Below are 20428 nucleotides of genomic sequence, written 5' to 3' on the forward strand. Positions count from 1 at the left end.
GTGACTTAACGTAGGCTCTTGTTGATCGCGGCCTCGTGTAGGGCGTAAATAGATGTTGAATTGTGCGGCGAGGGATTTGACATGTATGAGAGATATGAACCTCCATACATGAATCGCTTCTAAACGATGGATATAATTGGAAGGACATCAAGCGTGCGATACAGTGATATAGTAATAACACGACATAGTAGTTTAATTTATATTAATATAATTATTACAATTTATTATACTAATTATTATACTAATTTATATTAATATAATTATTAATATAATTATATTAATATTATTATATATGTATAACGATACACTTTAGTACATATATTTTTGAAATATATTTTTAAAAACATGAAACATATATTTTATAAAAATATATAAAATATATCTGTTTATGTGACCTAGGAAACTGTTTTTGCGGAAATATATCTTCATGCAAATTGCAATCTAAAAAAATGAGAGCTATGTAAAGTTCATTAAATTTATAATTAAATTAAATTTCTAATTACATTTCAGTGAATTCGTCGGGTCCGAATTGATCGCAACCTCGAGTCGCCGATATTATATAGAAGTTATGCGAAGTCATTCGATTATTCAGTCTCGCGCAAGACAAATACGCACACAAAAATACAGAGAGAAAAATACGTGACTATCTCGCAATTTTGCTTTCTTATCATCGCATAATCGTCTTGCTAATTTTCAGCGAATTGTACGTGTGAAATGTCATACTTCTGTAGCTAATTGTCGCGATAATATTCCGATAACAAATTACCCCGATGCTTAAGAAATCAAACGTCATCATCGATCATCGATACCAGGTGGCATGGATAGCACGAAAAAGTCGATCTCGGCAGGAGTCAACACTCCAGATAAAATTGAATAAAGGATCATCACCTGCGGGGGGATTTAATTTAATTGTTAATTCACGGAAATGTTTATTGCCGTGTATCTATTACCGTAAACAATTTCTAGACATTTTCTTGTGTTAAACAGAAGAAGGCTGTGAAGAGAACGTTTCGAAGAACATCATCGAGAGTAATTGCGAGGATTTCTTTTCGCGGTTTCTACAATAATCTTGCGAAACGCGCGAGAGAGAGAGAGTGAGAGAGAAAATGTATGTTTATACTTATGTTTCACTGTACTTTATAATATTAGACGCGTATTACGTTATACTTTTCAGAATCAGTTGTATTAAATTTCTCGCGCCCGTTTCGCGTCCGTTCATGTGCGAACTTTCCTCTTATCGATTGCACGTGTATTAAAATCTTCTGTTTGATCGTCGCGAACGCTTATCAGTGAGTAGAGTTTTTCCCTACTCGGCCGTTATCTCTCTTATACTTTACGAGTCATTGTAATCGATCGAAATAATAATGATTCAGGAGCTGTGTAGAGGAAGCGTAATTCGCGACGTGACTGAGAAGGGGACGGTTTCTCGTGGAAAAATTAATAAAAGTTGTAGATAAGATTTTTTTATAAGGTTCTGTTCTCGGGAAAATCTGTTTTCAACATTTATTTCCTATTACTGTTTGTTCCATTCGTGCAAATGTTTATAAACATTACAGTTCAAATCAGAGAGTTGGGAAATAATATATTATTTTTTACTTATTCATTTACTAATCTTTTTTGTCGGTAACGGTGAGATGTAATCATTATTCTAATCGTATCTTCAAGGCTTTCAAAACTCGACGAAAGAAATCACAGAAATCGTAATTTTATTTGTTTTATTATTTGCTGAGCAACAATAATATATCATTTCGGCCATACTAATTACAACCCACTTTGTATGTATTTTTACAGGAAAAATATCTAAGAAATAAAAAATATGTATTTAATGAGTACTAACAACATATTTATATTAATTATATTAATTTATATTAATGTAAAATATTTTTTAGATAAGAATATATATATATATATATATATATATTTTTAAGACTTTAGCTTTTTATAAATATTTATAAATATATATAAATATTTATTTATATTAATGTAAAATATTTTTCAGTAAGAATATATACATTTTTAAGACCTTAGCTTTTTATAAAAACTATTTGTTTTATTTAAATAAAAGAATTTAGATTTTCTGATAAATATGTTATTAGTACTCACTGAATAAATCTTTTTTATTCTTTACACAGAGAAAGTTTTCTTTCATACAAATTTTTTCCAACTTTATTATATTTTTAATAGCCTAAAGATAGATTGTCAGTAAGGTCCATCTTGCTAAGGAAGATGATAAATTTCACTGGAAATATAGCAAATCTTGCCAAGAACATAATAAGTGTTTTGGCGCGCATTTCAGTTCCTAAAATATAAGTAACGTGTATGAAGTGGAAAGGATAGTGAATTACTACAGAATGTCAGTCTATTTATCGATTACAAAAGAGTAATTTTTATTATAAGATTCTCTCCGTGTAGATATATTCTCTCTCAGTGTAACTACTGTCTCGGTGCGTCCATTTGAGATTCGATTATTACCGAAAATCAAGGCGAACGATTGGGCTTTTATTTGCTCGACCGACTGTTTCTTAGAAAAAACTTTTGCCAGGTGTATAAACGCAGTCCTGAGATGAAGTGCGACGTGGCGCATGATACGTTTACATTTTTACGTAATTTTCGATGATGCGCTCTCCGCGAGTCATCGTTTAGACCTCAGGTCTCGTCGCTTCCTTCTACTACGAATTCCACCGTCGAAGCGTAGCCATTCGTCGAACCTAACCAGCCGCTTTTCTGTGATTTGTTTGCCTAACATCGTTTATGGTAATATGATGTAATGCGTTCTAAATGCGACCGACCTACGTTGCGAATGTCGCACTACGTTCGAGTAGAAAAAGCCCGTCCAGATCGAAAAATCTCGACTGCGATAGTGGTCACCGATTAAAACTGCGTGACTGATAAGTCAAATTTAAAAGAAACGGACTTAATGTCTTCCTGTGTATGTATATGTACATATATCCTTTTCTTCATTTTCTAAAACATTCTTATGAGACGTATAGGAAACGCGATAGATCGAGATAACAGAGCGCCTTGAAAATAAGGTCGAAAAACGGGAAGTGGAAGTCGAGAATTAAAGTTCCAATATTAAATAAAAGGCAATCATTAAACAATATAGAACGTCAGTTGCGCCAAGGATATAATCGGAAGAGGAAGGTAGTCCTCGTGATACGATAAGATAGATTTCGAATAGGATTATCGTGTCTTGTGCTGGGATTCTGTAACTCGTTATTGGAGTTAACGATAGTTTCATTATCGTTGCGCAGCTTTTGTATACCGTAGAAAAACTACGCAATGATAACGAAACTGTCGTTAACTCCAATAACGAGTTACAGAATTCCAGCACTGGGCACGTATTATGGAACTTTTCGGAATCAATTCCGATCGGAAACATTCAGTTATCTAGATTTCTATTGTCTTTTTTAGGGGAAACGGAATTATTCTGATCGGAATCGATTCTGACAAGTTTCATAATACGTGCCCTGCTTAATTAATTGTGTACTAACTAATGACGATATATACCAGATGTGCAAGTCGCTCAAATTTCGCAGAATTTCGTCTCACGCGGACAATCGTGCGATTTCATTCGCGTGATTCCGTATGCAGCCGCTTCACACGCATCGCTGAAAAAAATGCGTGGCTCGAGCGTTGAGAAGCGTTGATTGAAGGAGACTCAGAGAATCCCGCGAATGCGGATTCCTCCGGTGCTTCACCGGTTCATTGAACATCTAATCTTATCTATGATAAGCACGTATTGGAGGACATCAGCTTGTTATTACTCGAAGTTAATTTTAAATCACTGACGACAATTCCTTCGCTCAATCTCGATCCGAATTCACAAGTACTAGATTTTCGACATTTTTTTTCGGGAATGAAATTCGTTTATATGCCTTTCTTTAGCTAGCTACTTCGTTATTCCTAAAAAAAACCTTGTATGCAAGCAAGTGACTCATCGCTAATTACAAAATGTTGCTATTCACGCGAATTACAGAGCACTAAAAAAGAATAATTCGATAGAATAGACAATGCCTCAAGGTGCGTTCTACGTACTCAATTAAGCAAATTGAATTTTCCTTCACGCTTCGCCAATAATATATTAACTTCTCCCTGGGGTTCCACTTCCAGAGATTAACATTCTTACATATACTATATGCGCGTGTATTTTTGTATGCAGCTCGGATAATCGCGTATTTAAATGGTCGGGTAAAGATATGTACGTAATTTCGACGTATTTGCAATTGAAATTTTTCTACTAATTCGCGCACACAATTGGCATATATCGTCGAGTGACTTTGTGCGTACAACAAATTCATACTTTCATGCTGATTTAGATACCTACTTTAGATACACAGCACAACAAGTTCGACAAGTGTCTTTTTAGTTTGTCTATTAATTAAATTCCGCGTCAATTTATTATCTAAATGACTATTTTAGCAGATACCGTGACGTTTGATATATTGAGACAAATTCGTTTTGTAAGATAAGAAGGGAAGGAAAGTTAAACCTACGTTTCCTCTTTCTCTTTCGTGACTCTCTGTGTCAGAAACAGATAAACAGCTAATTCCCATTAAGTAATTCAAAGTCTGAAGTTATAGAATACCTTTATATCTTATCACAAGAAAAAAAAGTAAATTTCCACAAATTTAGGGCTGATATTACACTCCAAATAGAAATAGATATTTCACATTATCGTTGCGCGCTCAATAATTCACTTACATTTTCCGTATTAGCCTCAATATTAGAATACAATTGAGATTTTTGCAGTTAACGGGCAATATTTATCATCTGTATCGTAGCTTTCTGCGTTACGAATGTTTGTTTCTGCGTGGACATTTGCGTAGATATTCGCGTAGAAATATTATATCATTCGCATGTCAGTTTGCGTTTGTCATTATAAAATTAATTATCCAGTATCGCAAGATTGACGTAAAAAATAAAATGTGCAGTGAGACGCGAAAATTCACATTGAAATAGATATTGGGAGAAGCATTGGAGCGAAAGAGAAGAAGAGAGAAAGAGAGAAATATCAGCGATACGGCGTTATTATGTTGTGTAACGGAGCGTGAAAAAGCGCGTAATAATGCGTAATAAGTGAGTATCGCGCGAAAACGTATTGATTATCGTTGAATGTGTCGTAATGGGGCGTAATGGTGCGCAATAATGCGAGGCACTTCAATGTCACAATGTTATGAAAATGATTCGGAAACGATTATCACGCGATGGAAGAGCCATTCACGCGGTGCTGATAACAGCACGCTGGACTATTAAGTTGCGTACGTACACGCTTGTTGCACGAGTGTCTTGTGGAAGACAACAGCGAGACGATATGCTGCTGCTGAGATAGGGATAAAAATTCTGGGTCGGAGTACAGATTGTGGAGTGGACAGTGACACACGCGTTTCGTTGGTGATAGTGCTGTGCGCGCTCACGCTTAGTGAGCTCAAATTCTACAGTATTTCTTTCGGTGATTGTTTTGTAATATCCTATATTTTTCGACACGCACATACACACAATTGCTTTATGATATTCTTCTCGATAAGACTTACAAGAAAGAAAAATTGGAATTTAGAACGTGGCATTTGACGTTGGCGTGCCTTCGTTGTGTATGCACGTATAGATCAATGTATGCAAGTGTAAATCATGTAGTTTTGAAAATATTTAACATATCATTGCATTTTTGTTGTTATCTATCGAATTTTATATTATATATATATATATATATACATGCGATATTATATTAAGATATTAAGCAATCGTATATTTTAAATAATATTGAATAGTAGTAGTATTTATTACCGTTCAGCTACAAAATAGCCAAGAAGGGAACTTGGTTTACATTGAATTATATCTTGTATTTATCCACTCATCCATCCATCCATTCCTCCATTCATATATATATTACTTTTTATTCTATCTCCTTATCACTTTATCACAGCCTTGTCACAGCTATATTACATTTTCGTTTTACTTTTATGTTTTTAATTATACCTCCTTTCCATTACAATTGCTAACGCCTATCTTAACTATATTCCATTTGTTACTAATTTTCTTATTATTTACACATTTTCAAAGTAACCTACCCTTTGCCTTATTCTCATCTATCCTTTTTTCTTTTTCTTTTATTTCCTTCTCTCTTTCTTTCCATATTCTTCTCAAAACCTTTCTTTTAATTTCATCTATTTCATTATTCCATATCCTTTTCTTTCCCCTGTCTTCCATCCTATCCATTTCCTCAAACCATCTCTTTCCCACCTCACATGTATACATATAATGCTTCATCTCATCCTGATCTCTACCACACAGTACACACATCCTCTTTTCCTCTTCTAACCAATGCTTATTTTTTAACTCCATATTACCACATCTTAATCCCCATTATAATCTCCGTTTAATATATACCAACCTTTTTCCTGCACCCACTCTATTAATTTCTCACCATCCTTTCCTATCTTTTTATCCTTACTTCTTCTTCCTCCTCCGTCCCTCTCCATTTCATTATTCCTTAACTCACCTGTTCTTATATTGAAATCCCCTCCTATTATTATTCTCCCCTTTTCTCTATCTTCCAATATTCTATTCAAACTCTCTTCCATCCTTTTCCATCCTATCTTGTTGTATATGGAGATAACTACTATTGTATCCCCTTTTTCTTTTATTTCTGACATAATTACCCCCTCCTCCCTTTTTTTATTAACTCCCCATCCTTCTCACCCCATCCTTTCCTTTTTCCTATCATCAATCATTCCTCCCATAGCCCTACTTTTCTTTTTCTCTTTAACTGCCTGACTGTATTCCCACTCATGTGACACTGGTAGTCTTCTTCTTATCCTTTCCCAACCTTTTTCATCAATCCATATCTCCATTAGGCTAACGAAATCATGCTTTTCTATATGCTCCCAGAATTCCCTGTCTTTATTGCCAATTCCTGCACAGTTCCAAAACATAACCTTCCTTTCCTTTCCTATCCCTTCCTCTTTTTCCCTACCTTTATAAATAATATTGAATAATATTGTATAATATCATTAATAGTAATAATATTGTTTACTATTATTTATTATTCATTTAATATTATTATATTAATGCATTTTGTGTTGCTTTCTTTGCCGCATTTCTGAATATTTATCTAATCTAAAGTATCGCTTTTTATCCCCTACGATTTACTTAATTGCAAAAATAACAATTGGGAAAATTGAAATTTAGAGACATGAGGAAGCTGCGTGTTGGGAGCATGAAATTATATTGCAATCAATAAGCGCGTCTTATCAGTCACAGTTAATGGCACAGTTGGGCCGTATCATTTTGCGAAAAAACTCGGACAATCAGGAAACCACGTGTCACAAAAAAAATCTTATGAATGAAGACCGATTTTCGACTTCTTCGTCTTCTGATTTCTCCTCCAAGATCGATATTAAACGATAGTGCGTTCGTTATTAAACGCCGGACCTATATCAGTACAATCAATATCAATCACGGGGATATCATTTCGATCTATACTCTCGAACATTGTTTTGATGCTGTCAATATAATCTAGATGATTAGAATTCAAGTAAGAATCAGGACACCGCGTGATGATTTCTGATCGGACCAAATTCTATCCGTTATTATATAATAAGAAAACAATAAGCGAATAGAAGTGAGAGAGACAGAAGCTCTAATACTGAAATGACTAAACACAGTGCAGCTTCTCTCACTCTCTCACTTCTTCTCTATGAACGGTGGACGGGTGTTTTAACCCTTATTTGAGGAGAACTCTATAGGTGATACTGAGATACCCAATACGTGAGTGTACTGCTCGAATATTTATAATGAAAAAATAACTTTGAATGGAATCTTATATTTTTCTCTACACATATATATTCTCCTTGTCTACATATATAGTCTCCTTCAATCTATATATAAGATAAAATCTGTATTAAGATCTGTATTAAGATAAAATTGGAAAAAATAAATATTTTGTCAAATGTTTCATATCATATCTTAATTTGATATGTTTTGATATTTTGAGAAAATTAAATGTCTCAGAAGAGAAAAATAAAGTGTCGTTTCTCGTTGACTTTATCTTAATACTTTTATCTTCGAAACACGGGAAATGAGGAAAAGAAAAAATAATAGAAAGATAATGGAAAAGATAATAGAAAGAACTCGGTAATCGAATACTTTTTTACAACTAATGCCGGGAGTTATATATAGTTTTATTTCCTTCAGCTACAGCCAAGAAAGGGACTTGATTAAAAAAAAAAAAAAACTTATCCGATCCATACATCCATCCACACCTACTCTATTTTCTACATTTTTTAACCTACACTTTCTCCTATTCTTCACCTATTCACAGCTTTTCTTTGTTCTATGATCCTATCTCGATTTATATCGCAGTCACATTATATTATCTAATCCTTATCTTATTATATCTTATCATTTTACATTTTAATATTTTTACATTTTCGGTAATTGAATATTTGATTACTCGAATAAATTAACAGATCTCTGGAAATTCGATTAGAATATTCTATATATCTGGGTGTCTGGAGTTGACAGCTCTATCCGACGTCGATAGTCAAAGTACATTCCGATCTTCACATGCCGCATCATCGTCGCCCGGAACGACTGACTTAATACACTTGGACTGTACGCGGCTTTGTTCGAATTACTCCGGATGTGATACAATAAGTACAAGTCGCAGAGGAGTGCGAGAGGGCCTTTATTTTAATCTGCCTTTGGTGAATATGAGAGGAAAAAAGAGGGAATCGGTACAATGACAAGAGAGAAAGAAGGAATTCATAATCGACGCGACAGTTATGTCACGATGAATTACGTGAATTACGATTCATATGAATTACGACATGCCCGTCCGTCTTCCTCATCCTCCTCTTCCTCTCTTCTCTCCTAGCACTTTTGCGCGATAAAGAAGCATCTTGAGTAAACGTCCTGTCGAATTATACCTGATCGCGCGGTTTTTTTTGTGAACATACATATACTCGCACGCGCATATATAGAAATATAAAATTCACATAGGGATTTATTGTGTTTTGCAGAAGAGTAAGAGATCTGCACCGTCGTCGTCATGGATGGGAAAGTACACGCCGAGAAGGTGAAGAATCCCAGACAAGGCGCCAACTTCCTCAGCGTCCTGACATTCAGGTAAGTACGAACAGGCGATTCTAGTATCGCGAATGCGATAAATTCTTGCATTTATTAGTCATTGAGATCGGAGTCTCAATTTAGAGAAAGGCATCCTGTTTAGTAGCACTGCAGTAAATTAAAAATTTGCCGAAAATTACCCGCTCCGGAAGATTTACCGATTGCAAAGTCGCGGATGAAGTTCAAGAAGCCCAAAAACTCGAATGTTTACTAAATACATCAGTAGATTCGGATCGTGCTTGTGAAAGTTTTAAATCTCGAATCTATCATATTTTCTTGCTCACGGAATGTCCCTCGATATCTCACAAGGACTCTACCCGTGTAAACGATCGTGCCGAGTCACCACGATCTAAATTATTACATATTTATCTGCTGACTTATAAAATAGGAAACGTCGTTGCTTTCTCATTGTTGATTATTATTTTACAAATTGTAAAATGATATTCGAATAGAATGACAAGAAGATTCTTAAAATGAAAAGAAGCCTATGAAAAATAATTAAGAAAAATGGTGACTTTGTGCGATTGCACCTCGGAGCGAACCACTTGGTTAAATTGAACGACAGAGAGAGAGAAAGAGAGAGAGAGAGAGAGAGAGAGAGAGAGAGAGAGAGAGAGAGGGAGGGAGGGAGAAAGAGAATTTATACAATGGAAACCACTTCGAAATGCTAGGAATACACAGTCATTGTAGAATGATAATATGTGAGAAGTAATTAGGCTAACGATACATACTATCGTTTAATAAATATTGCCTCATCTGTGTTTTTTTATGCTTGTCAAGGTCTATGATCTTTCCGATGAAGTCAGTTTACTTTAAGCCGAAAATCAATAGATAAAGATACAGCTGTATCCGAGCGTGAAAGCGACGACATCATCCTACAAAAATTCTAAAGCAATTTCACGTGGAAATACACATACGATCGATATCTTCTCTTCTAACGAGCTGTCATTAATCCATCATGTCCACAAGCTATAATTATTATCCCTATTACGCAACGCGGCAAGCCATTTTACGCTCTAGGAAAGACAAACAAGATCAATCCGCGTCCAAGCAAATATTTAGGAGCGAAAATGTGTGTCTCGAAAATTTCTAAACCCATGTCGTAACTGTGTCCACTAATGACTATCTTACGAAAAATTCGCAACCGTCGCACACCTGATGGAGCAACCAGATAAAGCAGAAAATTACGATGCCGTGTCAAAATGACGAGAAGAGGCCTGTAAACCTCACCTTTAGATCATGATTCGATGTTTCCTTATCATTTTGATGTTATTTTCACGTTATAATGATTTTTTTCTGGCAGAATCTGTTCTGATTCTGTTTTGGGTACGCCGCGCGCGCACGGCAACTTATTTGTACCGGTACGTCGCGTACAGTCGGACCTGAAAGTTATGTTAATCTCCGGAGATTTTAATTGCTACTTTTAATTACGGGGAATCAATATTATCTCGCTTTTCGATCGTACTTTCGCTGAATATTCAGATGTTTTCCGAGATTAATCGGTCGCCACAACAAAAGGCATGTAAACAAAGAGATAAAAGACATACACCGAGTTTACTTATTAGTTTGCTTGTTGCCTCTCGCTCATGTTTGTTTATTAGTAATAGATATATCGCTATGATAAGCAAGTATGTAAATTATCTCTGCATCAAGCAGCGTAAATAATTGATTAATACAAAAAGTGACCAGAAAACCATCTTAAACTACGTCACCGAGTAATCAGCTTGATACACCATTACTTGTGTGTCGATACACGACGGTGTATTTGCGCATATATGCGCAATTTGACAGTTTTATATCTGATTATACAGGATTAACACACTCGTTGTGTGCAGAATTCATCAAACTGAACACAAAATTGCCATAAAATTCGTCCTTGATCACAACACTCAAATTCTTCGCTGTAACCGCGAACTTGAAATCAAACGAAGAGAAGGGCACGAAACGGACTCCCATTACGTAATACAGACAATAATAATAGCTTCGGGACGCGGCGGACTAATAGGAGCGAAACGTGGTATAGGAAGAGCGCCTTAAGGAAGCAAAAAGAGAATCAAAGTAGAGATAGAGACGCGGAAGAAATCTCCGGTGGGGGCGAGATTGCGGGCGATTCGTGCGAGTGAAAAAAAAATAAAAAAAGATAGGAAAAAAGAGAAAGGAATGAGAGAAAGAAAGAGAGAAAAAAACGTGTGCTTTGCTTCTTCGCAGTTGGATCCTACGCACTTTCTGGGTGGGTTACCGCAGGGATCTTGAAGTAACTGATTTGTACAAACCGCTTAACGAACATACAAGTGGTATTCTTGGTGTTAAAATAGCGGACGCCTGGGAGAAAGAATGCAAGGCGGCTCAACATCGGGGCAAGAGGGCACAGCCCAGCCTGTTAAAAGTCATCATCAGATGCTTCGGCTTCAAGATCGTACTTTATGGAATAGTATTGGCCATCATGGAGATTTCACTTAGGTGTGTATTCAATTATTTCTTCCCCAACACTTGGTCTCAATCGCAGCTGTTTTTCCTATGTACAGAGTATTGCAACCTCTGTGTCTTGGTCGACTGTTGCGATACTTCAATACCAAAGAGATGGACTCGACGCATGCCTACTTGTTCGCCGCCGGGGTAATCGCGTGTTCCGCCATCAACGTGTTCGTCATCCACCCCTACATGATGGGAATCTTGCACATGGGTATGCAGATCCGCGTGGGATGCTGTTCGCTTATCTATCGCAAGGCATTGAAGCTCACAAGGACCGCGTTGGGCGAGACGACGATCGGCCAAGCGGTGAATCTTCTATCGAACGACGTGAGCAGGTTCGACGTGGCTATTATATTCCTGCATTATCTTTGGATTGGACCCTTGGAGACTATGGTCCTCATGTACTTTATGTACACGGAAGTGGAGATATCTTCAGTCATTGGAGTGGCAGTTCTACTGCTGTTCATACCTCTGCAAGGTAAGAGACGACCGGTTGCCGTTGAAGAGGAAGAGGAGGAGGGGGAGTTAAGTCAAGGTTCGCGAATACCTCTTTGTAATTGCACGATGCACTGGAAGTATGACTTAATGCGCGTTGTCTTTGTGAAAGATAATTGAGAGAAGATAATCTTGGCAGGGACGTGTCTAATTTCTGCTCCTCGAGAGTAGAGTCTGCTACTCGAGATTTTTAAGATTTCGAACTTGTTGCAATTTCCGAGTTCTCAGAGATCTCTGAATCAATAATCTCAAAATGTTCAAGTTTCTAAATTTTGAGATTCCCAAATTTTAGTTATTTAAAAATTCTATATTTCTTGTGTTTCTATTCACTTCGAAATTTGTTGCCACTTAACATGTACCGTGACGAATCGTTGGGTACCGCCAGGCAAGCAATTGTCGTTATCTCATATTCTGTATCTTGGAATTTTGCAGGATGGCTGGGCAAAAAATCATCGGTTCTCAGATTGAAGACCGCCATTAGAACCGACGAGAGAGTGCGATTGACGAATGAGATTATCACCGGAATTCAAGCCATCAAAATGTACACCTGGGAGAAGCCATTCAGCGCGCTCATCGAAATGGCAAGAAAGTGAGTACTGCACTTACGCGAATTGCGCAAGTAATACTTATATCAATCACGCTAGCAAACGACGCAACTTCGTTGAAAGAGGAAAAAATTATTGCAAAACATACTCGCAGGTATAGTCATTAAATCGCGCCTCTAAGTGAGATGTTTGCGCTGAAGCATAATCGAAGTTATGAAGGCGACGATAATTATTGCCTGTTGTGCAGGCAATTAAGATCTTAATTTATTTATCGCTTTATTCAATTTTTATCTTAATTTGTCTGACATCTTTTTATATAAAACGGTCGTTTCGTTACAATATTGCAGCTCGATGTCGAATTTTATCGTATATTTCATGAATGTCTGAGACAAATGTTCCACTCACTTTTCGAAATATGTTCATTGACTGAAGTCACCGTGATGTTGATAAAATGATAATATCGTCAGACAAGATGATAATCGACGACCTTGTCGTTCAAACAGAACGCTCCGTATTTATCGCTCTTTTATCGTTACCATATCGTACGTTCGCGTTTTTATATTAATTTAGAATACCACGAATTTTACGTTCCAATGGAGAATTTCATGATAAGGATCTCTTTCTCTCTCTTCAAACAGATCTCAATATAAGAATTATTTAAATATAATTATCGATTCACAGATATGTTATATGAACTTATCTCTTCAAAATAAATTTATAAGCCATTTAATATAAGCTATTTATTTGTTAAGTGATCTTCGTGTATGAAATCTTAAAATTCACGCGTTTTCGAAAATCTCTTCAGTTCTCGACATCAAATTCGCTCAACAAAAGTCCGCGAGTTCAACGAACCAATCGACGAATAGATTACATTGCAAGTGAATTATCTTCCTCGATATGTTCAAACAATTTTCACGCGCGTCTAATCGCCGTCTTCTAATCTATTAGTAAATTAATACCTGCCGTCGTCTCCGAGCAGTATCAAATATCCGAGTTATCAGTACACACGGCATTTTATTTCGACCACCTTGTATTTTCGTATCGGCCGAACGCTTCATTGGATCAGGTGGATATGTAATAAAACATTGGCCGCTTAAAGGAAATATTATACGAGCGCTTGTGTGTGGCTTTCTGGTTCGAAGAAAGCAAACAGAATTCGCCAGGAAGAGATTGGAAGAGAGAAAAAGCGGAAGAAAATGAAGAGAAATTAAATAAAGAGTGAAAAAGAGGAGAGATAAACCCGGCGAAATTTGTTTGCAGAAGAGAAATTGACGTCATCAGGGCGACATCGTATATCCGAGGTGTCACGATGTCGTTCATTATGTTCACCACGAGGATGTCACTATTCATCACGGTGCTGGTATACGTGTTGCTTGATAACAAGATAACAGCTGAGAAGGTTTTCATGGTGACTGCGTATTACAATATTCTTCGTACAACGATGACTGTCTTCTTCCCACAAGGTACTTTTCGCGCTGATTTTCTGTTCCCCTTTCCACCTGTCTCGATTTTCCCTTCCTCATTTTTATTCAATTTTTTTGTCCGTTACTTTTTGCGTTTATTAGTATTTTCTTTACTTTTTAAATCCTTTCACTTTTTGAATTCTTACTTTCTCTCTTTCCCCATTCGTCGCGCGAATCATTTTACAATTAGCATCTACCAATCTGTCTTGTTAAATGTCCCGAGTTTGACGATTTTTTCACCTCGTAAACTAGGAATAACGCAGATCGCGGAAGCGATGGTATCCATTAGACGTCTGCAGAAGTTCATGATGTACGACGAAATCGAGAACACGGATAAAACCGAGTCGAGGATCAATGGGAAGGAAGACTTAAATAACATTATGCAAGCGAATATTAATAAAGACACGAAGAATAAGAAGGCTGATCAGGGGAATCAGCAAGTGCGACATGATCAAGGGGATCTCGGCAATCGCGACATACGGAACGAGTATATGATCTCTATCGAAAACGCCAGCGCCAAATGGCTGGAGGACGAGAAGGAGGACACTCTGCAAAACATCACTATCAAGGTGCGACCCGGTGAATTGATTGCCATCGTCGGCCAAGTCGGCTCGGGCAAAAGCAGCCTGATGAACGTTATCTTGAAAGAACTGCCTCTACATACTGGTACTATTAAGGTATGTGCGCTACCTACCTTTTTCAAATTCATTTGAATCCACTTATACATCAAATATGCATCAAAATCTGTTACAATTTATTTTTTTTATATTTATTCTTATTTATATTATTAATTATATACAACTAAATTTAAATAAATTATATACATATATATACATATCTCAGATCATTGAACTTTATTCTTATCGTCCATATCTTTAGAAAAATCTTACGAATCTTTCAAACAAGTCTTCAATAGAGTCGTCTCTGCTAATTTTACAATGGTATATTACAAAGTATCCTTTTTTTCCAGGTGAACAGTAAGGTCGCTTACGCCAGTCAAGAACCTTGGCTGTTCGCTGGATCTGTAAGGCAAAATATTCTGTTCGGCCGCCAAATGGATCAAATCCGATACGACCGTGTGATCAAAGTATGTCAGCTAAAGAGGGACTTCAGTTTGTTACCGTACGGTGACAAGACTATCGTAGGCGAGAGAGGTATCAGTCTTTCCGGAGGTCAACGCGCAAGGTTGGTTTCTTGTGTTTTTCACAATAAAAAGCTTCAAGTATGTGAGGTTTATCGAAATTTTCACGTTAAATATATAATGCTCCACGTGTGTAAAGATTTCATCTCCAAATTGTTTGTTATTTTCTACTGTTTATTTGCGCATCTCTTCCGCTTTGCGAAAACAGAAGCGTTGCGGATACGCGTGTTAATTCTATACAGGGTGTGGAGAAAAAGGATTTAAATAGTCATATTCTCACTTGTGCATCTACAGAAGACGTTCACCTGCTTTCTTTTCCTCTTTCATTCTCGCAAATACACACATGCACATACGCACGTTACAATGTAGAATTATCTTATCGCTGTGCTTCAACAGGCAAACGTTGGTTACTTGCTTTTATGATCAGTGATTACGCAGTTTGAAGAGTGCTCCGATAACACTGTACTAATTTCGCTATTTTTTTTATGGATATATCTTAATGTATTCTTCACTTTTAAAAGGATTGCACGAGCGACAGTAAGACGCATCTCGAGATTTGAAAAAAGACGTGAATTTTTTAAGAAGTTTTCTGCAATACGATGATACGAAGTGTGTATGGGAAGAGAAATAGAGAATTGAAAGAGAACATGAATGAAATATCTAGAAGGATTTATTTATTTTTATTTCTTGATTTTTATTATCGATTTATTATTTATTTTTTATTACTTATTTATTTGTGGTCAATTTATCAAATAGTATTTTTATCTTACAAGTCTTGAACTCTTTTAATTAATGTTAATAGTATATTAATAAAACATTAATAACTTTTAGAATAAACTTAGCGAGGGCCGTGTACGCCGAGTCTGACATATATCTTCTTGATGATCCTTTGAGCGCTGTGGATGCTCACGTGGGCAAGCACATGTTTGAGGAATGCATCGACAAGTATCTACAAGGAAAAACTCGAATTTTGGTGACTCATCAGTTGCAGTATTTGCGAAACGTTGGCAGGATTATTGTGTTGAAGGATGGAACTATTCAGGCTGAAGGGTATATAGTTTTGATATTTTCTTTTTTTTTTTTAATTAGTCACCATTTGCCATCGTACTTCAAAGTGACAAAATTTTCATTTCTCAAATTCTTAGCCTTATTAATGTCTACAGATCCTGAAAATAAATTGGATCCTCACGCATGACAGAGCAACTAAAAATATATTTAAAATATAATACTTTTCATTATGAGGAATTTATTTTTGTTGTTTTTTTTTTCATTAGAACGTATGACGAATTGGGTTCTATGGGAGTGGATTTCGGTCGATTGTTGGAGACTCATGCTCAAGTGGAAGAAAATCAATCTACTTCGGTTTCGGTTAGCCGCAGCAATTCACGTACTGCTAGTGTCACGTCGCTTAGCTCGTTCATGACGAATGATACTTCTAAGCAAGAGCCAGATGAGGTAAAAAGCGACTTCCGAAAGACAGAAACCTTTGTCTAGGTTACCTCTTTATTGTAGTTTCATATTTTTTTAATATGCAAATAAACTAATTATTAAATCAATTGCATAGATAAAGTTAGTTAGCATTATTTGAACTAAATGTTAGATATTTCAATCAGTTCAAGTGATTTCAATTATTACGGATTCGATTTAGGTAGTTTTTTTATCAAATTGAAATAATTTGTGGATGCAGTTCAAGTAATTTCGATTAATTAATTACAGTTCAAAATAATATCAATTGGAAATTTTTCAGGTGGCCGAAATGCGAACGGTTGGCAGCATTTCTGGCAAGGTCTACGCGGGCTACTTTCATGCGGGTGGCAACTGGTGTTTCATAATCACAGTTGCTATGCTTTGTATTATAGCACAAGCCGCCGCCAGCGGCGGGGACTTCTTCCTCGCGCGTTGGGTAGACTTTGAAGAAATACATGTAAGTCTAAAAATAGACCTTTTAACCGTCTGTAAAACGTCTTGCTTATCCAGCAATCATGACGACGATTTTGGTACTTCTTCAGGGATTAATCGATTAAAGTCAGAAGAAATTTTGATATAATTTAAAGTGACAAATGTATAATCCGTCAATCACATAATAAACTTTTTCTCTTCCTTGTTTCCTTTATCGACAAATGTCGACAATTAAAAGAAAAAAATCAAATGTTTTAAACGTATACGTGTGTCAGTATCTTTGATTAATTTAATCGCGTCAGAGATATCATTGACCCGTATTCATACTCATACAGAACAAATCATCTAAAATACGTCTCATGGATATCCTATAGATATCGCGATATCTATGAGGATATCCATGAGATGTATTTCGGATATTTGTTCTGTATGGGTAATCGAGACTTATTTCCAAGACCGTTTTAAGTTTATTGTCAGATACTGTACGGATTGTCTCATTAGCTACGTTCATTTGAAGATAAACTTAAGACGATCTTAAATATAAGATCTGACTGTGAATACGGACTATTAATACGCCGTCACGTTTACTGAATAATCTGATATGGATTTACTGCTTAACGAGACATACTGGACTTATATGGATATACTGGACTTATATGGACATACTGCTTAACGACACCTATTGCGCAGGTACACAAAACAGAAAATGGTACAGTGGTGGTCGATCCGAACAGTCCTCTCTCCCGGTACGCGTACATCTACATCTACACCGGCGTGACGGTGTTGACTATCGTCATAACCTTGGTCCGTTCGTTCTCTTTCTTCTGGGCGTGTATGCGAGCTTCTAAACGACTGCATGATAACATGTTCCGCTGCATCAGTCGCGCCACTATGCGCTTCTTCAACACCAACACGTCCGGACGCATATTGAACCGCTTCTCCAAAGACATGGGCGCAGTAGACGAAATGTTGCCTATCGCCCTAATCGACTGCATCCAAATTGGTCTGGCGTTGCTCGGCATCATCATCGTGGTCGCCATCGCGAGTCCTTGGTTAATGATACCAACCGTGATCATAGGAGTCATATTTTACTACTTAAGAGTCATCTACCTGGCTACCAGCCGCAGTGTCAAACGTTTGGAGGGTATCAGTAAGTATTTTGAGCTAGTATTTCATAAATGAATAAATTAGTTTTACTATATAAGTAATTAGCTTTATTATATAAGTAATATTATTACGTATAATAATAATAATAATAAATTATAATAATATACTATTATATTATTTTTTTAATGAAAATATGATATGATATAAGCTCTGATATATAAATTATATTTTTTACTATTCAAAATTAGTTACATTTTTAAAGCGATTTTCGATAGAATGAGTGAAAAAGGAAAGAGAAAGCGTAGTTTTCGGAAATCGCTTCTAAAATATAAGTAATTCTGAATAATCTAACGTAAATTTACGATATTCCTCAGCACGTTCGCCGGTTTTCGCTCATTTGAGCGCGACTCTGCAAGGACTGCCGACAATTCGCGCTTTTGGGGCAGCGGAAATTCTTACAAAGGAATTCGATCGTCACCAAGATCTCCATTCGTCCGCGTGGTACATCTTTATCGCATCTTCGCGAGCGTTCGGCTTCTGGCTGGACATTTTCTGTGTAATATATATCGCGCTGGTTACTCTAAGTTTCCTCGTGCTGGATAATGATGGTCCCGGCTCGATGGATGGAGGCAGAGTGGGTTTGGCAATTACTCAAAGCATCGGGTTAACTGGAATGTTCCAATGGGGCATGAGGCAAAGCGCCGAGCTCGAGAACCAAATGACATCTGTGGAACGTATCCTTGAATACAGGTAACATAAATTGTGCAATTGTTTAATTTTAAAAAACCCCCTTTTGATTTAAAGAATTTATATAAATTTTATTAAAGATTAAATTCTTAGAGAAATATATTTGACTATTTTAATTTCTTTCATAATTAATTGAAAGAGTTAAGGTTTCTACATATGTAATCAAAGTTATAATTATAGCCTACTAGAATTGAATATTAAATTTTAATATTAGAATAAATAATATTAATATAAATTAAATAATAATGAAATTAATATTTTAAATAAATATTAATAAGCTAAGGCTTTTCCTTAGCTTTTAAAAAATCTATTATAATCAATTTTGATGGCAATTTCTTTCATTAATAAAGTGAACGTCATGTTGATATTCTTTCAACCATTACTATTCTTTTACAGTAAAGTGAACAGCGAGCCTCCTCTCGAGAGCACCCCTGATAAGAAACCGAAAGCAGAGTGGCCCCAAGAAGGCAAGGTGGAATTCAAGAACGTGTGGATGCGTTACGCACCGCTAGAGCCGCCCGTACTGAAGAACCTCAGCTTCGTAATTCATCCGCGCGAAAAGGTGGGCATCGTCGGCCGCACCGGCGCTGGGAAATCTTCTCTTATGCAGGCGCTCTTCCGCCTGGCTGACGTAGAAGGTCCAATCGAGATTGATGGAATTGACACGAGCACCATCGGCCTACACGATCTGCGCTGCAAGATCAGCATCATTCCGCAAGAACCGTTCCTCTTTTCCGGCACTCTGCGCCGCAACCTTGATCCCTTCGACTCGTACACGGATAACGTACTCTGGCAAGCACTCGAAGAGGTCGAATTGAAAGAGATGGGCTTGGAAGCACACGTCAACGAGGGCGGTTCCAATCTCAGCGTTGGCCAGCGGCAGCTGGTTTGTTTGGCGCGCGCTATCGTGCGCAACAATCCGATACTCGTATTAGACGAGGCCACCGCGAACGTGGATCCACGTACAGACGAGCTAATCCAGAGGACGATCCGCAGGAAGTTTGAAAAGTGTACGGTGCTCACGATCGCCCACAGACTTAACACTGTCATGGACAGCGATCGCATTTTATTGATGGACGCCGGCAGCGCAGTGGTAAGTCATTTTCTTTCATTGTATTTTCTCTAGACTGTATTCGTAATGCAATCGTATATTTTTTAAATTGTTTTAAGTGAGTACTCTTCATTTCCATCATTTATTTCAATTTGAATATGTGTATATATAGATTATAATTGACACACAAATACATTAATTGAAGAAGCGTTTTTCTCAGTTATGAAATATAATGAAAATTCAACGAATCGTAATATTCACATAAATAATGATGAGATGAAAACAGGAAACATTTTAAAGCTTAAAGTTTCTATTTTAGATATTTTGGATATAGAGATAATATATTTTTTATGCGGTGCCACATTAATATAAATCGAGATGC

General features: G+C 36.6%; 1 protein-coding gene across 2 annotated transcripts in view; it reads left to right on the forward strand.

Moving 5' to 3' along the window:
- The window catches only part of LOC116847320 (probable multidrug resistance-associated protein lethal(2)03659), a 31811-nt gene that overhangs the window by 5324 nt on the left and 6059 nt on the right, over positions 1 to 20428 (forward strand). Inside the window, exons 2-14 of one of the 2 annotated variants that reach the window (XM_032822200.1) lie at positions 9021 to 9126; positions 11335 to 11586; positions 11652 to 12076; positions 12526 to 12682; positions 13899 to 14101; positions 14354 to 14778; positions 15072 to 15286; positions 16074 to 16292; positions 16517 to 16697; positions 16990 to 17166; positions 17832 to 18291; positions 18623 to 18998; positions 19392 to 20088. In XM_032822200.1, coding sequence (XP_032678091.1) covers positions 9050 to 9126; positions 11335 to 11586; positions 11652 to 12076; positions 12526 to 12682; positions 13899 to 14101; positions 14354 to 14778; positions 15072 to 15286; positions 16074 to 16292; positions 16517 to 16697; positions 16990 to 17166; positions 17832 to 18291; positions 18623 to 18998; positions 19392 to 20088 — 3864 coding nt within the window. In that variant the 5' untranslated portion in view covers positions 9021 to 9049. Of the gene's footprint in view, positions 1 to 9020; positions 9127 to 11334; positions 11587 to 11651; positions 12077 to 12525; positions 12683 to 13898; positions 14102 to 14353; positions 14779 to 15071; positions 15287 to 16073; positions 16293 to 16516; positions 16698 to 16989; positions 17167 to 17831; positions 18292 to 18622; positions 18999 to 19391; positions 20089 to 20428 lie in introns of those variants that run through there. The other variant, XM_032822202.1, reaches the window with a different exon arrangement.

Source organism: Odontomachus brunneus, unplaced genomic scaffold (assembly GCF_010583005.1).
Source record: "Odontomachus brunneus isolate Ranch 3 - 2012 unplaced genomic scaffold, Obru_v1 Obru_scaffold_076, whole genome shotgun sequence".
In the NCBI taxonomy this organism is placed as follows: Eukaryota; Metazoa; Arthropoda; class Insecta; order Hymenoptera; family Formicidae; genus Odontomachus; species Odontomachus brunneus.